At 43.1% G+C, this 22080-nt stretch overlaps 1 protein-coding gene across 1 annotated transcript in view; it reads left to right on the top strand.

Moving 5' to 3' along the window:
- Positions 1 to 21793, top strand: part of ACSS1 (acyl-CoA synthetase short chain family member 1) — a 34176-nt gene extending 12383 nt beyond the window's left edge. Inside the window, exons 3-14 of the mRNA XM_003203776.3 lie at positions 1634 to 1833; positions 3294 to 3469; positions 6533 to 6685; positions 8392 to 8539; positions 8828 to 8965; positions 9502 to 9594; positions 12480 to 12592; positions 13435 to 13561; positions 15081 to 15208; positions 16795 to 16858; positions 17490 to 17608; positions 18498 to 21793. Coding sequence (XP_003203824.3) covers positions 1634 to 1833; positions 3294 to 3469; positions 6533 to 6685; positions 8392 to 8539; positions 8828 to 8965; positions 9502 to 9594; positions 12480 to 12592; positions 13435 to 13561; positions 15081 to 15208; positions 16795 to 16858; positions 17490 to 17608; positions 18498 to 18674 — 1636 coding nt within the window. The 3' untranslated portion in view covers positions 18675 to 21793. The remainder of the gene's footprint in view (positions 1 to 1633; positions 1834 to 3293; positions 3470 to 6532; positions 6686 to 8391; positions 8540 to 8827; positions 8966 to 9501; positions 9595 to 12479; positions 12593 to 13434; positions 13562 to 15080; positions 15209 to 16794; positions 16859 to 17489; positions 17609 to 18497) is intronic.
- The last annotated feature ends 287 nt before the right edge of the window (positions 21794 to 22080 follow it).

Raw genomic sequence — 22080 nt, 5'->3', positions numbered from 1 at the left:
GCTCATTTTCCTCATCCTCTGAAGGACAATTGTGGGTGGTATCTCTTCAGCTATCACTGTATCTGTCTTTGTACTTTGTTTATGGCTGTACTGCTTCACTGCCCCTGCAATGCAAATAGAGTTTTATCCTTAAGCTAGTCTCAGCCTTTTTTTTCTTTAATGACACTTCCAAAATTGATCTCTTGGACTGTGCCCATTTCCTACATGCATTGATTTTAAAAAAGGAAACAATTTTTGATCAGAACAACATTTCATTTTATTTCCAGCTTAGCCACCAGCCGAAAACTGTTTGTTTGCTTGCTTGTTTTTCATCGCTATGACCAGTTCTGGAAGATAAGGATACATTGGGAGGTTCATGCTTTGCTTTTTACTTGGGTATGACGACCCCCAAATACATTTACTCGCTACAGTTTTTATAGTCCCTGTTGGAGTAGCTTGCAGACCCCCAAGCATTTGCAGGTGACAGGCTGTAGACAATTGTGCTCAGGAGTAGAAGCTCTTTCTCTTCTTTGAGCCGTAGTGCTCAGTGACTTCCTAGACCCAAAAGACAGCTTTTCCTGGCATGCTCTGGGATTCTTCTTCTTGGAGCTGGTAGCTGGCACCAGGCAGTGCTCCTCACCTAGCACTGCACCCTGCCCTTCCCTGGCTTCTGAGGGTACTGCTGTTGACACACAGAGCTGTTCAGTTCATGACAGTGACTGCAGGTAAGCCTGCAATTGTGTTATCTTCCATGCAGACATCAGATGAAATGCACAAGCAATTTCTTGTCCACAAGCTGCGTTTTAGTTGCACAGAGAAATGTTTCTGCTGTTAAGTTAGTGGGCTGCAGTGTCAAACACTGTGAATTGAGCCTTTGTTTCTGTTCTCAGTGTTCTGAGTTTCTTTTTGTGAGAAGCCGCTGTGGTTTTACTCTTGAGAGGTCAATATCCAAGCTCTGCTAGGCAGTTCCGCTTGGTGGTATGATGGGGTGAGGCAACAAACGGAAGAATTCAAATCACTGGCAATCCTGCTCTGATGAGTCTTGTGAAATCTACCACATTAAGGCCTATGTCAGGACTTAATTTCACTTCCCTTTTTCTTCCTTAGGCGTGTAAAAGTACTGTTTACCCTTGTAGTTTAAAAGGTATGTGCTGCGAAGCAATTTCTAGCAGTTCCTTCACATAAAGTAAACAGTGCTGGGAATCTTTTGACAGCAGTTTCCATTTCGTCTTGCATTTATGTCAGCAGTGCAGTACAAAAATGGCAGTTAGGGTGCATCCAAAGGAGGGCTGCAAGGATGGAGAAAGGTCTGTAGGACAAGGTGTGTGATGAGCGCAGAGGCCACTGGGGTTGCTCAGCCCAGAGCAAAGGAGCTGAGGGAGGCCTCATGGCTGCAGCAAAGGTTCTGCCCCAGAGGGCAGTGGGCACGGCCCCACTGCTGGAGTTCCACTTTCTTCTTTCCCCAAGGACAGGAAAAGTCTGGCTCCAACCAGATCCCAGGCCACTTCAAGGCGCAGAGGTTGGCATGCCTGGTACCACAGAGGTGATAATATCCAGAGGCACAACACCTCTCATAGCTCAAGTTCATCTTTTTTTGTCTGCCTGTACAAAACAGGTTGTGCGGTCATGTGACAGCATTGCTTCTGTGCTGCAGGGAACTTCTGGATCTGACGTGCCGTCTTGCCAACACCCTGAAAAAATATGGGATACAGAAAGGGGACAAGGTTGCCATCTATATGTCCGTGTCTCCCCTATCTGTGGCAGCTATGCTGGCTTGTGCCAGGATTGGTGCTGTTCACACCGTGGTCTTCGCGGGATTCAGCTCAGAGTCCTTAGCTGGGAGGATCATGGACTGTAAGTAGCTGCAGACGAAGGGGAACAAACCCCTTTGGTGCTGACACCCTCCAAAACATACTTTTGTCCAAATTTCGTGTTTTCTTGGCAGAGAAGAACAGGTTCTTTCTTAGCTGGCTGGATAGTTCGCTTTCCTTTGCAAAGTACTGTGAAGAGCCTTTTCCTTAGTGGCAATATCTTTTGGCCTTACTTTATAATATAATACTTTATAAATTGCTTAACATTCCATCTGCTCTGGGTTACTTCCAGACAACAGTGAACCTGGTGAGAAAACCAGAGCTTAGGATTGTGTCCTGATTTGTTCTTTTGAAGCGTAGTTGAAGTACCTGTGCAGAGTACTAGCTCTGCAGTCTAGATTATGATACTGTGATTTATGTACAGCAAAGAAATGTTGGCAGTCTGCTCCCACTCCATTAGACATTGTACCGACACAGAGAGCTGTTCTTAACCCAAAGCAGTTGTAGTGTGATTAAAGAGAATGCTGAAAATACAGCAGAAGAACAAAATTGCAAGTGCCTCATGTTCTAGCAGTTATATCAGCTTATTTATGACTAAACAGCCATTTTCAAGGGTTGTTTTTTTTTTCTTTTTTTTTTAATTTATAGCAAATCTACTCAGAGTAAGCACATGTTTTGGTTATCCTTCACTTTTGGTCACCTATATGGAGACAGTAGACTAAAGAATCACTTTTCTGTACCTTTCTATGGAGCTCTGTAATTAATGTAGTGTGACAGAGTTTGAAGCGGTCTGTCCGGGTGCTGCTATGTGCTGTGGTTTCTAAGAGGTTTCCCAACAAGATACAGGTGGGTTTCAGAAAGCTGCAAGAGGATAATGACCCTGAGAGGGTGCTGAGTATAGTGCCGTTCAATTTGGAACGGACAGTTATATGCAGCCCTAAAGAGAGGATAGCAAAGGGATAAGGGAGATGGCTGCTCACTAAGGCCTACTGGAGTTGTTGGAAACTTTGCACTGGTTTTAGCCTAGAGAAGCTGTCAGCATTTTTAATATATGTAACTGGGAAGGATGTTCTGCATGTTGACTCTGACAAGTAGAAACATGCATTTGAATTAGACTGAATGATACTTAGCCAAGTGTTGGGAAGGACTTTCTCATATTCATAGCAGACATTGGAGCAAACTGTTGGCAAAGGAGTAGAATACCCCACACTGAAGTGTTTCAGGCAGTTTAGACTGTCAGCAGTGTTTTAACAGGAGCCAGCCTTGCTTTGGGGTGGAGAGGATGGGCTAGATAAGCTCTGGAGATTCCTGCTACACCCACTCTTTGTGTGCCAGGTTTTAATGTGCTTTTATCAGTCACTGTTTTTGATTCATGTAAATTCTGAATACATGTTGAATACATCATCCCCCAAACTAATGATATCTAATTAATGAAAATTAATCTGCTCATTATGTACAGATTGGAAAACAGGTGATGTGTCTGCTGTTTCTCTCTCTTTTTAGCTGAATGCAAAGCAGTTATCACTTACAACCAGGGAGTCAGGGGAGGCCGAATCATAGAGCTGAAGATGACGGTGGATGAAGCTGTAAAGAACTGTCCAAGTGTCAAGCATGTCTTTGTGGCACAGAGGACAGATAACAAAACCCAGATGGGTGACCTTGATGTTCCTCTTGAAGAAGTATGTGGATGCTGGTAAACCTTACCCATTTCCATGCTGTTTTTCCATGTGATGTTTACTCTCCTGCCTTCTTGCTGCCTCTGGAGCAGGTTTTGAGTGTGTGCTCCTCTTCCTATGCACCTCATCGGCCTAATGGTACAGTGTATTACAGTGACAGCATCTGTATATCCCAGTACCCTCTTGTATGCTTGCCCACTGGCACTCTGCTTAACTCCTCTTAGGTCTGGGTGTTGGCTAGATCATCTTTTTCTCCATTTGTGCCTTTTGGTTCCGAGTTCTGCAGACATAAAGGAGATGTCCCTTATAGCACCTAGATCTTCATCCTTGAATAGGATGAAGATTATTCATCCTCACATTACAGTCTGCAGGGACTGTGAGTTGAAGCAGCACTGTTTCAGCATTTTTGAAAATATGCCAGAATTTAAGGAATGAGTGCTTCCTGAGAGCTGGAGTGTGCTGATACCACTGCTGTTATTGTTATTTTGTGTTTTGTGAGCTCTTATATGTGCTCTCAGACTGTTGAAAGACAGTGCAGAAACAATCAAGTTCCTGGGAGCACTTAATACAGCCAATGGACAGTGTTATCATTACCCCATGATGGAGGGGCAGTCATGGCTTGTGTATATTTACAGCCTGTGCTGTAGAGGGAAGAAAGAAGCAAACAATGGTCATTTTAATGTGTTCAGCTGCCACACGTGAGATTGTACAACCTAATGCAGATATAATTTTATCAATTCACCAGCAGCTGTAAGCAAAAAGCACTCATCAGTAATACCTGGAAACCACCCTTCTGTAGCCAAGATATTTACTCAGAGGTTGTGTGCTGGTGACAGGAGATAGGAGCAACTATTAGGGTAAGTTAAATGGATAGGGCAGGTTTTATTCAGAAATTGTCTTACTCCTTACTCAACGAAGCACATTTGACTGTTTTTCCTCAGTCTGCAAACAGCCTGAGTGACTTTGTGACTTAAGAACTGATCTCAGCTCATTGTCAGTTGTAAGATTAACTCTGAAATATAACAAGAATTCAGCCATTAATGCTGTTAACTGTCATCACCAGTTTTTACAGCAGTCGTGCTTACGAGCTGTTGTGCTTATCTTCCCACATCATAGATACTTTCTAGTCAGTCCTATCTCGCTTCCCTGCTCACCAGAATCCAAATTGTCCCTCTGTATTGCAGTTTCATACAATGCAGTTGTCCTTCATACAAACCTCTGAGAAACAGTGAGACTTGAATGGTGGGGAGGGAGAGGATTATAAGACGGAAGAAAACAGTGATGCCATGCTAACAGACTCTAATTTAATTGATTCATGTTATCCACTGTCTTAAGTGAACTACAACTACTGTGCAATAGCTTACTGCACAATTTAAGTTCATGTTTTAATGGAGGTTATGCAAACACCACCCTAGTTTCAGAAATTGGAAGTCAGCCTAAGTTTAGTGCTGACAGGTCACCGTAAATACCTGGGAAGTAGTGAAAGTCAGCAGATAAGAATTATGTTTGACTTTATCAGTTCTTATTTTATTTAGCTCTACTTGTCAGACACTTGTAAACATTTGGACCCAGATTGGTAGTGTTCACTTGTAAGTAGTTTGTTTGCAGTATATACTTATAAAAAGGTAGTGCCTAGAAAACCCTTTGAGGAGCAACATAATAACCCTTACAGGGATCATCAGTCAGCTAAGACAGCATAGAGCCTGAGAGAAGCAAGCCAGCTCTGCCTTTTTATAGGTACTTGTTGAGCATCTGCAGTACACAGTCATTACCACAAGTTTGTGAACAGCAAGAAAAATGGTCAACCTCTTCATGAAAAATTTACAATTTGGGCAAAGTGTGCTGTAGACAAATTATCTTCTTTCAGAGTGCATTTATGTGGTTCACTCTGCTCTGGAAGAAAAGCCTTCTCTGGTGTATTTTATACATGAAAGCTTTCTTACGATGGGATTATACTTTCAATTCACAGCTTAATTCTAGCATCATTGATGAAGTGCCTAAGTGCTATTATCAGTTAAGGACTTCTTGTCTCTTCAGATGGAGAGAGTGAATACAAAGCTCAGAAGCAGCACTGAGCAAACATCCAGAAGGCATTCAGATATCCTGCCTAAACTTTTCACTGTCTGTTTTAGTCTGAAGATATTTCCCAAAGTTCTGCTTGGTATTTTTCACAGTACAGTTCTGTGCCAGACCTTAGCAACTTACGTTCTGGTCCTGATACGCTTTCATGCAGTGTCTAAATGCTGATGAGAAGCAACATCTTTTGTAAGTTCTTTGAATGGGGCTTGAGCATTCTGGCTGCTTACTGTTGAGCTCTTTTTTGGACGTTGGCCATCCACAAGCTGCATTTACCACAAACCTCTCTTTCAAAGCACAGTATTTCCCCTTCCCCTTCTTCTGTTGGACTGAATACACCAGCTCATCCAAAAATTTGCTGTGAACTGGTAGAACACTACATCCTTTCCTCTAGTGTTTCTGATGCTAGGAGTGAAGAGAGGAGCTAGGCTCTTCGCCACCTGACCAGTGGTCTATAAATAAAGCAACAGAGGCAGGAGGGTAAAGCACTTCCTTCTCATGAGTAGCAGCAATTTGAATTTCAGGATCAAATTTACAGGACTGCCAGCCTCTCCTGTGGCTGAGGAAGAGAAGTGAACATACAACTTAACTGCAGTTTTAAAGGGATAAGTTCCTCAACAGTATCCAGCCTTGCTGCAGCTGCTGTGTGGCTCATAGTTACAGTCAAGCTTACGTTTTCTACCAGCAAATTATAAAGTCTTGGAATACAAGCTATTTCCTACCTTTCTTTTTTTTTTAATTTTCTGCAATGTTGTGTTATTTGGCCAGTTCCTCATGACTTCTGAGCCTGGCAGAGGTATTGGTGGAGAGGCCGGGTGCTATATGTGCGCAGGAACCTTTCCACAAGGTAAGCAACTATAACCTATGATAGGAGGGGAAAGCAGCAGAGGTGGTTCTTATCTCTAGACGCTACTGACATGCTTACAGATGGAGTATGAATTGGTTTCATATAACCAAAGTTTTTCTCTCATCACCACCTTTTCTTCTTAGGAGATGGCCAAGGCAGCTTCTGTATGCACTCCAGAGAGCATGGACAGTGAAGACATGCTTTTCATGCTGTATACCTCAGGCAGCACAGGGAAACCCAAAGGAATCGTTCACACCCAGGCTGGATATCTTCTGTATGCTGCTCTCACACATAAGGTAACTCATAGGAATCCTCTAGAGGAGGTTCACTTACCTTCTGATGATATTAATGATAGGGACTTTGACTGGTGGAGATCACCGTGTTCTGTGTGTGCTACTTAACTGGCTTATTGAGTGTAACCAAATTGGAAAGTTCTGAGAATGTGTAAGTAACATTTTGGGGTTTGTTGCTGGGGAATATAGTACTGTAAGAACTAGAGCCTACACTGTATTAGTGTCTTAGGCCCATACTTAGAGACATTAAAGTGATGCAGCTGAGGAGATTCAGGTAGGTACTTCATTGGCATTGGTAATGTGACTGCTGTAACATTTTGTAGTGGACTACTGGCCTTTTCCAGAAGAGAGGATCTGGATTCTTAACAACCTCTTGCATAGCATATATAGTCTGAAGATCATAAATTCATGTCCTATGGTTAAGCCTTAGCACTGATTTTTGTTGTAATCTAGGCTAAATATTTTAACACTTGAAAGCAAAATCATGAAAAATATCTTTCTCAATTAAAAAAAAAAAACAACCAAAAAAAGAACTGCTTCTTGCAGCTTGTGATCTGAGCTCTGCATATGAAAAGTCAACAATAAAATGGAGATGGGATTTGAGTGAAAGTTCTCCATCTGACTTTAGTAGTATCACCCTATTTGTAATCACATACAATTCTTTCAAAGCTTTTCTTTCTTTTGTCTGACACAGTTGATTTTTAGAAAGATTTGAGTGTAAAAGTGTCAGACTTCTCTGCATTCAGAGTATTTGCAATGTCAGCTTTTCTGAGTGACTGTGTAATTGCCAAAGCATCTATTTCTCCGTTAGTCCAGAAGGTAGATCCTGCACACTGGTACAAGGAAGCATTGTATGCAGCTGCAGCCCCCTTAGAGCTGCTTTAGAGCCTGATGGAGAAAAGTACTTGCAAAGTTAAGGTGAGAATTAGCTCTCCTAAGTAGAGAGATCAGATAATCTGTGCAACACATGTGCAAAAACCACAGTGATAGTCTTGCTGCACGTTCATGGTTTTTGTTGTTGTGTGGCTTATTTTTTGAGTTTCTGATCCTCTTTCTTTGATTTAAACTGTAAAACTGACTCTGCTTTATGAGTCAGGACCTCTTCACTATGTGGTAGAGAAATTGGATTTATAGAGAGAAGCATTTTCTGAAGGCAAAACAAAATAACACATTCTCCTAGGTTTTTATCTGAAGTAGGCGAGCAGGGAGAAGGAAGCATCCGGAAAGCAGTGCACTGATAAAGGTGCTGAGCAGCTAAGAGCATTTCTCAGGAAATGTTTCAAGTACACGTATCAATTTCTCCAGTTCTCTTATGGATAAATGTTCATATTCATGAGGGGTTTAAACTTCTGAGACCTGCAGTCTCCCTGCTGTTTAGGATCAGCTCTCCCATGTGAGCTGTCTGCAGTGAGAAACTGCAGGTGTCCAGAGCTCTGGGCTTTGGTTGTAGGATTCAATTTGGAAACAGTCACATTCCTTGCTCCCTGCAAGGTATGCTGGCAGAAACAATCAGGAGGCTGAAGCCCTGGTCCCTCTGGCTTGTTTCCTCACATTGGGCTGGCCTTGTGCTGCTGTGTCCTGTGTGAGTGGCACAACTCACCCTGTGAGCTCTCTTGCTCCTTCTTGTGTGCATCCCATCCAGCACCTTACTCTTCAGCTCTATGCACCTGCCAACAGGAAATCAGTTGGCCTTACATTTATCTTTGCAGTATGTGTTTGACTACCGGCAAGGCGATGTCTTCGGCTGTGTGGCTGACATTGGCTGGATCACAGGACACAGCTATGTTGTGTATGGACCGCTTTGCAATGGAGGCACCACGGTGCTGTTTGAAAGCACTCCAGTGTACCCTGACCCAGGTAAGGAAGTGATAGGCAAACAGTTGGCTAGACGTGGCAGTGTGACAAGACAAAAGGAGGTTAGAAACTTGTCAAGTAGAACCTGTCTGCTCAGGGGAGCTAAAAGCTCAATTTCTTTGAAACAGACATGTATAACGTTCAGGAACAGCCAATGTTGAAAAAAATATATGAAATATTGCCATTGTTTTTGCTCTGTGCTCACAGTAACCTCAGCCTCAGCTTTGACTGCTAAGCTTCACGTTGAGCTTTTGTGGTGGAATGTCAGCGGTGATGTTTGTGATCTTGCAGGCCGTTACTGGGAAATGGTACAGAGGCTGAAAATAAATCAGTTTTATGGAGCACCTACAGCTATACGCTTGTTGTTGAATTATGGAGACAAGTGGGTGAAGAAATATGACAGATCATCCCTGAAGACCCTGGGATCAGGTAGGGAGCATAAAACTTTCCTGTGATAAAGATACAGGGTTCTAGCTGATGAGAGTGAAGATACCAGAAGAATATGGTTATAAACAGCTGATAAAGTGGACTCCCCATCTGGCTTTTATTGTCTCAGCAGAAGGGGAAACAAACTGAAGTTGGAGACACGGAGCCTACATGATTGTCCCTTTCCTAGCTCATATTGCAGGATTGTATTCTTTGCAGAAAAGGTTTATCCAGTGGTAAATTAACTTTATTGGCTTAGGTGTCCCAAGAAATATTTTACTGCTTTTATGATTTTAGGGGTTCTTATGCATGAGTTGCTTTGATTAATTACTTTCTGTGATATTTATTGCTTGCCTTCTAGTCTTTCTGGGAAAAGTCCTTTGTTATGTAAGTGCATTGCTGTCCTTTGCACCTCTCAGCAGAAAGGTTTTGAGCATTCTGCTTAATCATGCAATCTCCATATTGTGCACCAAAAGGCAGAATGAACTGTCAGCAACTCCTTGTGTCTTAAGACTACTTCCTTTTTTTTTTTGATCTAGTGGGAGAGCCTATCAACAATGAGGCTTGGCAGTGGTTCTACCATGTGGTGGGAGAAGGGCGCTGTACCCTCGTGGACACTTGGTGGCAAACAGGTAAAAGGCATCCTCAGGGGGTGTGCATGGTTGTCATGGCTGATATGAGGCCAAAAATGGGAGGTCTTGTTTCTGGTGTTCAGCAGTGATAGAACAAGTGGAAATGGCTTTAAACCAAAAGGAGGGGAAATCGAGGTGAGATGTTAGGAAGAAATTCTTTCCTTTGGAAGTAGTGAGGCACTGACACAGCTCCCCAGAGAACCTGTAGTGCCACATCCCTAGAGGTGTTCAAGGCCAGGTTGGATGGGGCCCTGGGCAGCTTGAGCTGGTGGGTGGGGGTGGCAACCAGCCCACGACAGGGGGTTGGAACTGGGTGGGCTTTAAGTCTCTTCCAACCTAAGCCGTTCTATGATTCTGTGATTCTATATGTGTGGAGAAGAATTTGTACATTCCACACAGCTTGCTGTGAAACCATGCACTTAAAGGACACAGCACAGCTGTGAGCTTCCTGCCTCTGCTGGAAAAAAGCCTTCCCTACTCTTAAATTTCTAGCTGCTGTTGAGCAGATTATCCATTTCCTTTCTAAGCAAACTCTTCATGATTTCACTCTTATTTCTGCTACCAGCCTCTCTATTCAGGATAACTATCACCCATCTCAGTGTGGTGAGTTAGCTTCTGGCACACAACCAAGTTCCATTTAATCTGGATCAGACTCACAGACTCTTTTTATTTTCAGATTTGAAGTAGAACAGCAGCAGCGTTATCCACTCTGTATTTTCTTAATACCTTAAATCATTTGGGTTCTCACCTTCTTAGCAGGAGAAAGTCTGATGGATTAGGTGCTACATGCTTTCCTCCTCCCTGCTCTGAGATAAAACACTGGTGAAAAGCAGTTGATGGCTGTACAGTGATGGAGATGAGAAAAAATGGTTTTTGACCCAATATTTTTGGTTATAGCTTGTATTCAGTTACTGATGCATGCAGTATGGTAGGTCGGTTCTCCCTTATAAGGGTTAGATCTTGTAAGAAGACGTATTTTTTGTGGGTTTTTAGAGCAAGAACTCTCAGGGGAGAGGTCAAAGAACATTTACTGGACAATCTGTAAGTGCAAAGTGCTCGATTCTGAATTGGAACCAAGTGTAGTTTTGCATGCAGTTACCAGCTCCTGGAAGCATAATATAATGATAAATATTCATAAAATTGATTTTGTTAGAAAGTAAAATCAATCTTTCTCCACAGTTGATGCTTCCATTAAAGAGGAAGCCAAATTAATCATGGATGCACTATATACACAATTATAAATGCAAAGGGAATATGGAAAGAGATCACAGAAACAGTTTGATGGATGCTGGTTGTGATCCTGCAGTGTCACCTCTCACAAACGATTTCATTATAGCTCAGTAATTGCACTGCTCTGTGCAGTGTCCTCTATGGTACATTGCTCTCCAAAGCAGCAACACGTTGCCAGCTAGTAAAGCCTGGTGGGTGTACAGATCGGCAAATGACGATTTAAGAATCCACTTGAAAGTCTTTGGATGAGTGAATAAGTGAGACAGCAATTACAGGAAGCGATTTTAGTAGTGTTATGTGCAGATGAGAGAGACGGAACATTTCTGTGGCTTTTAGTGTTAGAATATTAGGAATTGCTGGGCTGTGATTGACAGTAATGGAATCAAATCTGTGTTTCAGTTCCAGGCATAGATATTCACAGTGTAGAGGAAACACTTGGTAGTTCCATTTTTGTTTTTCAGTTAAAAAAATACCCACAAAATACAGCTGTTCTATGCAGCTGTGAACAAAAGCTGTTTTTGAGAGACATCTCTAAGAAGGTTCTGGAAGCTTTGGTTGTTGGTTTCTTACATTACCAGTTTAAGACAGGTCTTTCCCATACAAATAAATTTTGAAGCATCCCTGCTACCATTCATTTCTGAAGCATGCATTTCTCAGAGGCCCTTCCTTGTACCCACATCAGGGTAACTGATGGATGCAAATTCAGGGTAAGATTCAGCCTTTCCAAACCTTGATTTCAGTTTCCACAACCTCAGCAAAGCTGGTGGAGCTCAGCATTCTCTAAGTGGCAGAACATAGCTTAGTTTCTACAGCTATATTTATCAAAGCTTAATGTTCTTATGTTTTTTGTCTCTTGTTTATGTTTTTGAATTACTTTCAGATCTTATTAAGGTTGGAATCTGATTTAATGTTCATCCCAGCAGGCATGAAAAAAGAATGATTAAAAGGTTCAATTTTGAATAGAAGATGATCTCAAATTGCTTGTAAGGGGTGGGTTATTCTCATTCTCTGTAATAACAGTAATTCAGACTCCTGAAGTGCTTTTCCTACTAACCTTAGACAGCTGTAGAAACAGCACAAGGAGTTAAATCCCCTTTCTCTATAAAATCACTACTAGGGTAGGAAATGGGGCTGATGAGTATTGTCCCTGCTGCCAAGCAGCCCCATTCATGTGAAAAAAAATCTTGGAAGGGTGTATGCATTAGAGCTCATTGTATTCATTGCTAGCTGGTAGCTAGAGGAATTGGTTTATCCGTGAGCTGATTTAGTGCCAGGCTTTTGGGCAGAGAGCACATGGGCTTAATCAAGACACACCATGTCCATGGAAGGGTGCTGAATGCATGCACAGTGTCTTGACATTGCAGGGTCAGCAGGCCTTCGGTGCAAAGCCAGTGCTGCAGCCCATGCAGTACTCCCCAAGAAGAGCTAAGTGGGACATCAGCGGTCCTGATGCTCAGTGGCATGGAGGACTACTCTTCCCTGAGAAGGCTGCATGGTCCCACTCTGTGCTGTGCTACTTGATGTTGAATAGTTCCTTCCCAGTGGCTTTTACTTGAAGGTGGCTTCTGTATTCTCTTTAACAAGGAAGAACTAGCATTTGCTTTCATCCAGCATTGAATGAATCTCAAATATTTTATTTTTCATTATTCTTCCAGAAACTGGTGGCATCTGCATTGCCCCACGGCCTTCAGAGGAAAAAGCTGATATCATTCCAGCTATGGCTATGAGACCCTTCTTCGGGATTTTCCCTGTTCTGATGGATGAAAATGTGAGTTGAGGCTGTGATGGGTGCCAAGAAGAGAAGCGACTGTGTTTTTCTGCCTTAATCACCTTTCCAATGGGAGAGGAACAGGATCTGGGAGGACGTATGTTCCTCCATTAAAACAGTAGAATAAAAGAGCAATTTATACATCTGAGCATATCTCAAATATCCATACAGATTTCCAGCCGGGCATTGCAAGCTATCTGCAAATCTCTAGAGAGATTAAAGGCTACTTCTTCAATTTCTGAGAGCAGTCAGAAGTCATACATGTCTTGGAACCAGGGAGATGAACAGCTGGCACAGTGCATACAACATCCAGTGACTTAGCAAGACTGGCGAAGCCAGAGATGAAGTCTTCCAAGGGAAATTCAAGGCATGAGCCCTGCAGGAGTGCATGTCTGTAAGAGAATGATGCTGATCTCTGAAGCTTTGCTGAGCAATCCCCATCAGCACTCCAGTAAAGCATGTAATCTCCTCATACACAGTTTAATAAGGGAATGTGATGATTAATGTAAGTGAAAGGGAAAGGTAGCCTCAGTCCAGGCATCCTCTGGCTGCTTAGCATGCCTTTGTTGTCATTTTTTCCAGCCTTGCCCTCTGCAGAATCACAAGATTCGCTGTTCTTTGAAACTTAAAATTGTTTTATCTGCAGTGCTGCAGGCCTTGAGGAGTAAGGAATGCCCAGCACAGATGGTGTGTTCACTAGAGGATTCATCTTCTCCCCATGTGGCCAACCATTGGCAGTCTGCACTGAGCAACAGGGTGATTCTTACTGTATCAGTGAGTCAGAGGCACTTGTTATTCTTATTTTGCTCTTCTGATCATCCTTTTTGTGCTTGAACCTGCAGGGAAGGGTTTTAGAGGGCAATGACGTGTCTGGTGCACTTTGCATCACGGAGCCATGGCCTGGCCTGGCAAGAACAATCTACAGAGATCACCAGCGATTTGTTGACACGTATTTCAAAGCCTATCCAGGTAAGGAGAGTGCCAAGGGAGTGTGGTTTGCACTACATTATAAGAATGCTGAATATTTTCAGCAGTGCTTTGTGATATTTCTATTTGAGCTAGATCTTCGGGGTTGCTGGAATTTGGTGTGTCGCGTGTTTTAAGCATGCAGTAATGGTTCTGGCTGTCACATGGAAATGCATTTATTGATAAAAATGTAGTGCCTAGAATAAAAATCCAAGGACACTTTCCCTGGGGCCATTTTTGTCTCGTTTGGAAATAAGCATGTAGGATGAGAAAGTACCTCCTGCATCACTGAATCTTGCCTGGGCTGTCACATGCTGTGTTACCCTTTTTAAGCATGGTCACGTTGTACCTGGCAAGTAATTGCTAGTGGCAGAGAAAACATTTTATGGGAAATTGGGCAACACCATTGTCTTCACTCACGGCAAAGAGCTTGGGAAGTCACAAGGTAGAGAAAAACTGGAAAGATGGCCCGGCAAGTTGTGCAAATTGTGTGGAAAATAAGAATGGGAAATTGATGAAGTTGAATGAGCCCCTATTCTCTTATCTATTCTCTTATTATTCATTTCATATCTGCATCTGAAATCACAGTGATATTTAACATAGGTTGATAGCTCCTATCAATAGATAATTGATTGGAAGGGTAAGAAGCATGACTGAAAATACATGAACTGGGCAGTAACGGATCCTGCCAAAAGCTGCCTTCAGAGCTTGCAGCATTAGCTGGCAGCTGCTGTGCTGAAGTGCCACAGGAACAATTCTCTCCTGGACATGGCTTTGTTTGTTTGCTTTTCAACTAACCTGGTAGCGGTTTCTACCATGGTCATATGCTGAAAAGGGATCATTTTCTGGGACCTGAGTCTGTTAGCCAGGAAAAGAAGTGGCTTTTTATCAGACCCAACATAAGTGATTAAAAAAAATTGTCAATATTCCCATATACAGAATATAATAGAACTGTTCATTTTTAACTGAGCATTTGCAATTTTCATTGAGCACTGAGGTGAAGCTAGTAGCATACCTGAGTTTGACCAGCAGCCTATGGCATGATGGCATGTGGCATTTGAACTATTTTGGGGCTGTATGCATCAGCTTGGGTGAGCAGTTGCTATGCATCTGTAAGAGTATAAAGCACAGGGAGATCTGAGAACCCTTTTTGTTTTTGTAAATCCAACAGAGCACCACTGTGTTGTGTTGGTGGGCTTGGTTTTATTGCAGGGACATCAGTGACTGGTTGCTGCTGGCTGCCTACAATAATTGTAGTCAATTATGCCTACCGTTGCCTTGCTGCTGCTCAGATGATCTAGCAGCCAATACAGCCTAATGATAGCAGCCAAAGGCTGAGGATAGCAGAGGGAAGTGGAAAATGATGTGTGGCCAATCATGCACCTGTAAGCTTAGTCTGCAAACTGTCTGATCCACCCTGCCTTACTTGTCATCCTAGAGCATCATCTATCCTGAACCAGAGTCCCCAGGCAATAGGCTGGCACACTTCCTGCTAACAACCACCCACATCTCTTTCCATTAGGTTACTATTTCACAGGGGATGGTGCTTACAGGACCAAAGAAGGCTATTACCAGATAACAGGGCGCATGGATGATGTCATTAACATCAGCGGACACAGGCTTGGGACGGCAGAGATAGAAGATGCAATGGTAAGCTGCAAGCAGACACACATCTGTGGGGCAGGGTAGCCCTTGAAAGAAGCTGTATGAATTTAAACAAGTGCAAAATCTGATTTGTTTGTAGCAGCAGTATTGCCTTTGAACCTCTGCCCCTACTTACATGCAGCTGTAATTTTAGATGCTGGTAGAGTCCTTGTAAGGGATTCGCTCTCCCATTACTTCCTTTCCCTTTGCTAACAGTTAGCCTTTACTTCCCAAATCAGTGGTTCATGCTCATCTGGACTAGCTGAATATGGCTGAGAATTCAGTAGCACTGAAACAACCTTGATTCACATTAGCTGCAAAGATAGATAGCCTGTCATTCTGAGAGAAAATAGTATTAGCTCAGAGGATTGAAAACAAAAAGTCCTCAAAGCACTTACCTTCAAAGCTTGACCTGGATATTTATTTCAGTATTATGTGCCTTGCCTGCAAACAGCACTTAAATGTAACATCTGTTAAACCTGAATTTATATGGCACACAGGATTCTGTTGTCTCCTCTGTGAGTAAATTTTTTTGTCTGGATGAACTTATGATCATGGATATAGGATCTGGTTCCTCCCCCACTTTTTATATATGTATATGTGTGAATATGCAAATATATTTGTATGCTATATTGCTCTGTGATGTTTTTTTTCATATTTTCAATCTAATTTAAGACATAATCCAGTCTTTGGTGTGAGATTCGGGTACGTGAGTTCTCCCAGCCTGTACACCCAAACTGTCTCCTTACTGCCAATGAGTATCAATTTCACCCAAGAAGTGTGGCAGAATAAATCACTGTTCTGTAGCATAATAAAAATGTGCATTCAGCAGAACAATCCTTCCATGCTTCTAGGAAGAAGTGAAGGCCGGATTCTTTCTTCCTTCTGGTGTGCTTCGGTTGCTGATAAACACTGATCAAGTTTTGACTGTGATATTGGCAGCTTTGCATTTGTTCTGCTGAAGACAGATCTCTGAGGCACAGAGCAATGCAAGACTACTTTTGTGTGTGATTTGGCTATGGCCAGACATCACTTGGGACTGTAGCTTTACACACACAAAGACAAAGCGTCACTGAATCACAGACTGGTTGAAGTGTGAAAGCACCTCTGGGTTTATCTACTCCAGTCCCTGCTCAGCAGGGACACCCAGAGCTGCTCACCCAGGCCCCTATCCAGGCAGCTTCTGAAAGTCTCCAAGGAGAGAAACTCCATAACCTCTCTGGGATACCTGTGCCAGTGCTCCAGCACCTGCACAGCACAGAACTGCTTCCTGATGTTTAAATAAGACCTGTTGTGACCTATTGTTGTCTCTTGCTGGTGCAAATTCAGCTTCGTGTGCTTTGGGTCCAGCGGTGTATGTAAAAATGCTTATTAGTGTATTTGAAAGCAGGACCAATCCAATGAGTAAATGCTACTCCCAGAAACTGGTGCCTGTGGCCACTAGCTGACTATGGAGTAGGGAGGTGGAATCCAGCTTTCCTGTTTTGCATGCAACAAAGAGATGGCAAGATACTGCAGATACTGCAAAAGTAGCTGGCACAGATGCTGAAGGGCTTTACGCTCTGATTATTTTTGTTCTACTTTTTGTGAAGGCTGATCACCCTGATGTCCCTGAGACAGCTGTGATTGGGTATCCCCATGAAATCAAAGGAGAAGGTACGTGAAAAACAGCATCCTGACTTGACACATAAATATATTTAGTTTCTAACCTGGACTCTGTGCTAAGTGATGTCTAGGGAATAGAAGACTGGTTACTGTTGGTTGACTGGCAATACAGTCCTAAGGGACAAAGGCAACCATGAAAATAACTTCCTAAGCTAAGTGCAGGTATTGGCAGGGGGGTTGGTCTCGATGATCTCTAGAGGTCCCTTCCAACCCCTACAATTCTGTGATTCTGTGATTCTGTGATTGCTCCCTTGACTGTTTTCATTCGTAGTGTTTATATATGTGATAGAGCTTTCATAAGCAGGATTGTGCTCAGAAAAACCCTTTGAACAGATTGGTTTGTGTTGGTATTGATCCCAATGACTCTGCTAGTCATTGTTGTGCTATCATTTTCACTGAGACCAATCTGGTCTATGGATGCTAAGACAAGACTGGATCTTTATTCTAGGGTCTTGAATCTGACTGCTTTTGTAAACATGACTGATGGTTTTCTTGTCAGTCCCTAGATTGTGCCTAAGAATGATTTAAAACCTGCCTTGACATTCAAATGAGTAGTTCTGCCAGCCAGGACCTAATATGAGGTACTCATATTTCATTTTCATTTTTCTCATTTTTCTTCTAGGTGCCTTTGCTTTCATAGTGCTGAAAGAGCAGACAGCTCATATAGACCACGTCAAAGAAGAGCTCAAAACTATAGTGGCTACCAAAATAGCAAAGTATGCTGTGCCTGACCACATTCTGGTAAGTGGGAGACTAAGGGAGACTGGGAGCAGGAACAGCCACATTTAATAAGCCTTGCCTTTCCTATCTGCTGTGTTGCAGTTGTCTCTCTCTAGCAGGACAAAGGAGCAGGAAAAGAGAACTTGCTGGAGGGATCTGTGGGTGGAGGAGGCAGGTGCATTGGTCTGAATGTACACATCCATGCACAGAGAGTACTGAGAGTACCTTTCCTGGCAAGAGTTCCTGGCAAAGGGGAATTTAGGTACACCCTGTGCCTTAAGCGGCATTTGTCATCCCTTCTTTGACATGCAGCAGCATTGTTATTTCAAACTAAAAGAGGACAGACTTAGACTACGTATCAGGAGGAATTTTTTTACTCAGAAGGCAGTGAGACCCTGGCACAGCTGCCCATAGAAGCTGTGGTGCCCTGTCCCTGGAGGGACTCAAGGTCAGATTGGATGGGGCCCTGGTCAGCCTGAGCTGGGGGGGGCAGCCCTGTCCATGGCAGGGATTGGAGCTGGGTGTGCTTTAAGGTCCCTTCCAACCCAAGCTATTCTACTGTCCTATGAGTTTTCAGGTGTTTGTAGTTCAACAGTTAACAGCTTATTCAGGGCCTGAGTCTCCAAAAACCTACATATTCAGCAGCACCCAGCCTGGAGTTACACAGCAATGAGTGAATGAGGAGCAAAGTCTAGTTAGATAAGAATACATTTTATAGCACAAGGTATTGATGCAAGCAATATTCCTTTGTTTGGACACAAACTACTGTGCTCAATGAGTAGATCCTAGGAGTCTCACAGGAACTGCAGCCATGAGATAGCGCCAGGCTTAGGATAGTTCAGCTAGATTTCCACGTTATTTCCATCAGGATCCAAGTTCTGATACAGGTGTGTCTTTCTCTTTTCTGCAGGTGGTGAAACGCCTTCCTAAAACCCGATCAGGGAAGATCATGAGGAGGCTGCTGAGGAAAGTAGTCACTGAGCAATCAAGTAACATGGGAGATGTCACCACACTTGACGATCCAAGTGTCGTCACAGAGATACTGGATGCGTACCAGAAATACAAAAAGGAGAAGAGTTCCTCATAGCAGATGCCTTTGGAATATCTCTGCTCTGGAAATGTGGAGGGTCTTGAATGACGAGGCAAACAACATGGTTCTCTCTTGGTGTATTCTGCAAAACTCTGTTCCCTTCTAGAGAAATAGGACTTCTTCTCCACAAAGTGTTTTGAGTTGTTCAGAGCTAGGAGCCGTCTGCTGTCTTGCACAGTCAGGGAGCTCCTTTTCACTGCTTCTAGGGCTGATGTAGAACAGCCATTGGCAGTTTCCATTAGCTGTGGTGAAAATAATACGAGGTAAAACAAGATGAAGATGTTAATATTTCTCATTTCAATGGTTTTATACAAGGAAATGTTTTTATACTATACTTTCACTTTTTTAAGAGCAGCCTTGGAGTACATTCCTTCTATTTTTCCTTCAGCTTGGATATCCAAGTTCAAGTAGTTGTTTTTAACTGCAACTGTGGTGCCTTTTTCAGCAATGCTGTTTTTTTAGTAGATATTTCACATGTGTTATTAGGGAAATGAGAAGGACATGGCTAATCAGATATTTATCTCATGTTCTGATAATTCCTGTGGCTTTCCTCATAATAACTTGTGCCTTCCACTGTATTTCCAGAACTTCCCTGAGATCATGAGCCTGTGTTTCATCATGTCACACGCCTACACAACCCAGCATTAGAACTTCCAGTTACAAAACTGAGCCACAAAGCCCGTCTCTGAACTCTGCACATCTTCAGTGCATTGGCAGTTGTGTATGAGGGAACTGGTCCCAGTTGTTTTCATTCTCCTTTAAGAGACTGAGATCTCACCAACTGCGATTTTAGAGCAACTTTCCTCTTCCTCATTGGTGATGGTAATTTCTGTAGTTGCTTTTGTTTCTTCAAGTCATTATGAAAAGGAAACCATATTTACTTTGCTGTCTGTTAGAGGAGCATGGGGGAATAAAATCCCAAAGTGTTCAAGAGAGTTTTGAAGCTAAAGAGATGTGCTAGAAGGTTTGTTGTGACTTGCTGAGTTGTATGATTTCTAGTCAATGAATGGTTATTTTAGCCCACTCCCAAATGATCTATAATCAGACAGGCAATCAACAAAAACAGGCACCCAATTTGAAGGTAGGTTGGTTCTTTCATCAGAAGTTGTCTTAATGCTTGTCATTTCAAGATGTGCTCTGTCATGTCTGTCCCTTCCATAGGCTGCTGTGCTGATCTTCCAGCACATGCCATGCTGGTACACACAGATTGCACAATCCATAAGGAGAAGGAAGTGCCTGTCAGATGCTTTCTGGGAAATGATGGTGGTATTCCAGACTAGCAACTTCAGAATAACAGGAAACAATAGTCTTTGTCTTTCATATGCTTTCCAAAGCAAGGAGTGGTGAGTTTTTGGCCAGCAGAGATTCTGCTACCAAATGAGGAAGACAACTGTCAGTATGATGTGTTCTCAGTCAGGCCTGTTGTCTCTGATCTCAGAGTTCCTTTTGAGTATGTTAGGTACATTTGTTGTTGTATTTTTAAATCTAAATGTCTCCAAGGTCTGGGTAATGCAGCAGGGGTAATACTTTGTTGCAGTTCCCATCTTTCTGACTGCAATCCATTTTTGTCTAAGCTAAGTATATATCCTGTGGACTTCGTAGGAAGTTGAGGATCAAAAAGTTTGACATAGCTGACAGCCACTATGTACATCCTCTGTTGCACTGCAGAAATAAAACCCCTCTTCCTTAAGTGATTTTCAAGTGGAGAGCTGACAGTAGTTAATGCTTCTGATAGAAAAAGTAGACTCCCTTGTTTAGACAGGCTGTCTGCACACGCACAGTCTGAAATATAGGGTGGAGAAAGAGAAGTGGTCTTTGAACAAAATCATGTACTTCATTTTTAATTAAGAAAGCATTTTCTATATTACAGAATTTCCTTGACCTTTGGACCTGAAATTTCCACGTGAAGGTCCAGTATTCACTGACATTTGATCTAATTCATCTGAACTGCCTCACAAGGACTGGCTGTGCGCTTTGGTGCACTGAGACACTGTTATCCAGTTCATCTGGTGAGGGAAAAGGGGAGATAAGTGTACTGCTCCACCTGCATCCGTATACTCTGAGGCCCCTTTGGATGCTCATAGAGAGTACATGGAACTGTCATAGTACTACTGTCATGGAATCATAGAATCATCATAGTCAGAAGAGATCACTAAGATAATCATGTCCAGTTGTCAGCCCATCACCACCACTAAGCATGACTCTCAGTTCCACATCTCCACATCTGTTGAACGTGCATTAAGTTTTCCAGCCTTAGAAATCCTCCCCTCATCTTTTTTTCTGTAATCTCTCATTGCAATGGTTGCATTACCAGTGCTAGTCTGAGTTGAGCTGAACATTTTGCTGTTTCCTGGATGTGGTGAGCACCAGCAGTGACATTTGGCAGCAGTGCTTTCAGCTTCATGTGCAGCTGTTTCGTCACCCATCCGGACTTTGCTTTGAGGAAGGGCTCAGCCTGCAGAACTGGCACTGTGGTCCTCGATTCCTGAAATACTAGGAGAAAGATGTCACTAGCAAAAGACTTCAGGCCCGTTGCCTTTTGAACTGATGCACTGATGCAGTCATCAGTGGCAAAGGTGACTATACTTGGAATACTTCATAGTGGGATCATGGGATACTCTTGTGTATGGTTGATTCATTTGGGAAAACAAAACTGATGGACCTGTGTGCATCCACAATTAATGTGGGGGTGATGTGCTAGATTGCATTTGTAACCTCATCAGAAGTGTTTCAGAGTTAGACTGCTGCAGTCTGACACAAAGGGCAAGTGAAAACATTCAACAAGAGAGGCAAGGCCTGCTAGGGAACAGAGCCTCTAGGTCTGTTGCGGCAGCATCCAGTAGTAATATAACCTTGCCATGCCTGTCCATCATCTTCTTACCTCATTTTCACACTCAGATCTACCCATGAAACCTGATCTTGGTTTTCCCACCTGAGAGACCAGACCATGATTTTCTTAATTTTAGGAAACAAAAAGGCATCTCCTTGTTGTACAGATTAACGTTAAGCCTTTTGTTGTTGTTGTTTTAATTATCGTACTTTACATTTATTGTCATTGACCGAAATCCGTGATCTCTGTATTCAGATTTTCATTAAAAGAAGCATCCACTTCTGCACCTTTGTGTTATAGGCGTCTTGACTCTTCACGTGTGGGGTTTCGCTCCCAGCAGCCAGAAAACCAATTTTACACTCCACACCAAGCTCTCCCCGCCCGTTTCACGCCAGCCCCAGCGCAGCCCCCTGCTGCCACCTGGTGGATGGAGCGGCTCTTTCCCGGAGCGGCAGCGGGGATGCGCCGAGCTCCGCGCTCCTGAGGACGGGACCGCGGCGGTTCAGCGGCCGTCTGGAGGCGGCCCCCGGGCACGGCGGGGCCGAGCAAAGCCCCGTCCCGCAGCCTTCAGCG

Source organism: Meleagris gallopavo, chromosome 2, assembly GCF_000146605.3.
Source record: "Meleagris gallopavo isolate NT-WF06-2002-E0010 breed Aviagen turkey brand Nicholas breeding stock chromosome 2, Turkey_5.1, whole genome shotgun sequence".
In the NCBI taxonomy this organism is placed as follows: domain Eukaryota; kingdom Metazoa; phylum Chordata; class Aves; order Galliformes; family Phasianidae; genus Meleagris; species Meleagris gallopavo.
This window is presented reverse-complemented; position numbering and strand designations above follow the sequence as displayed.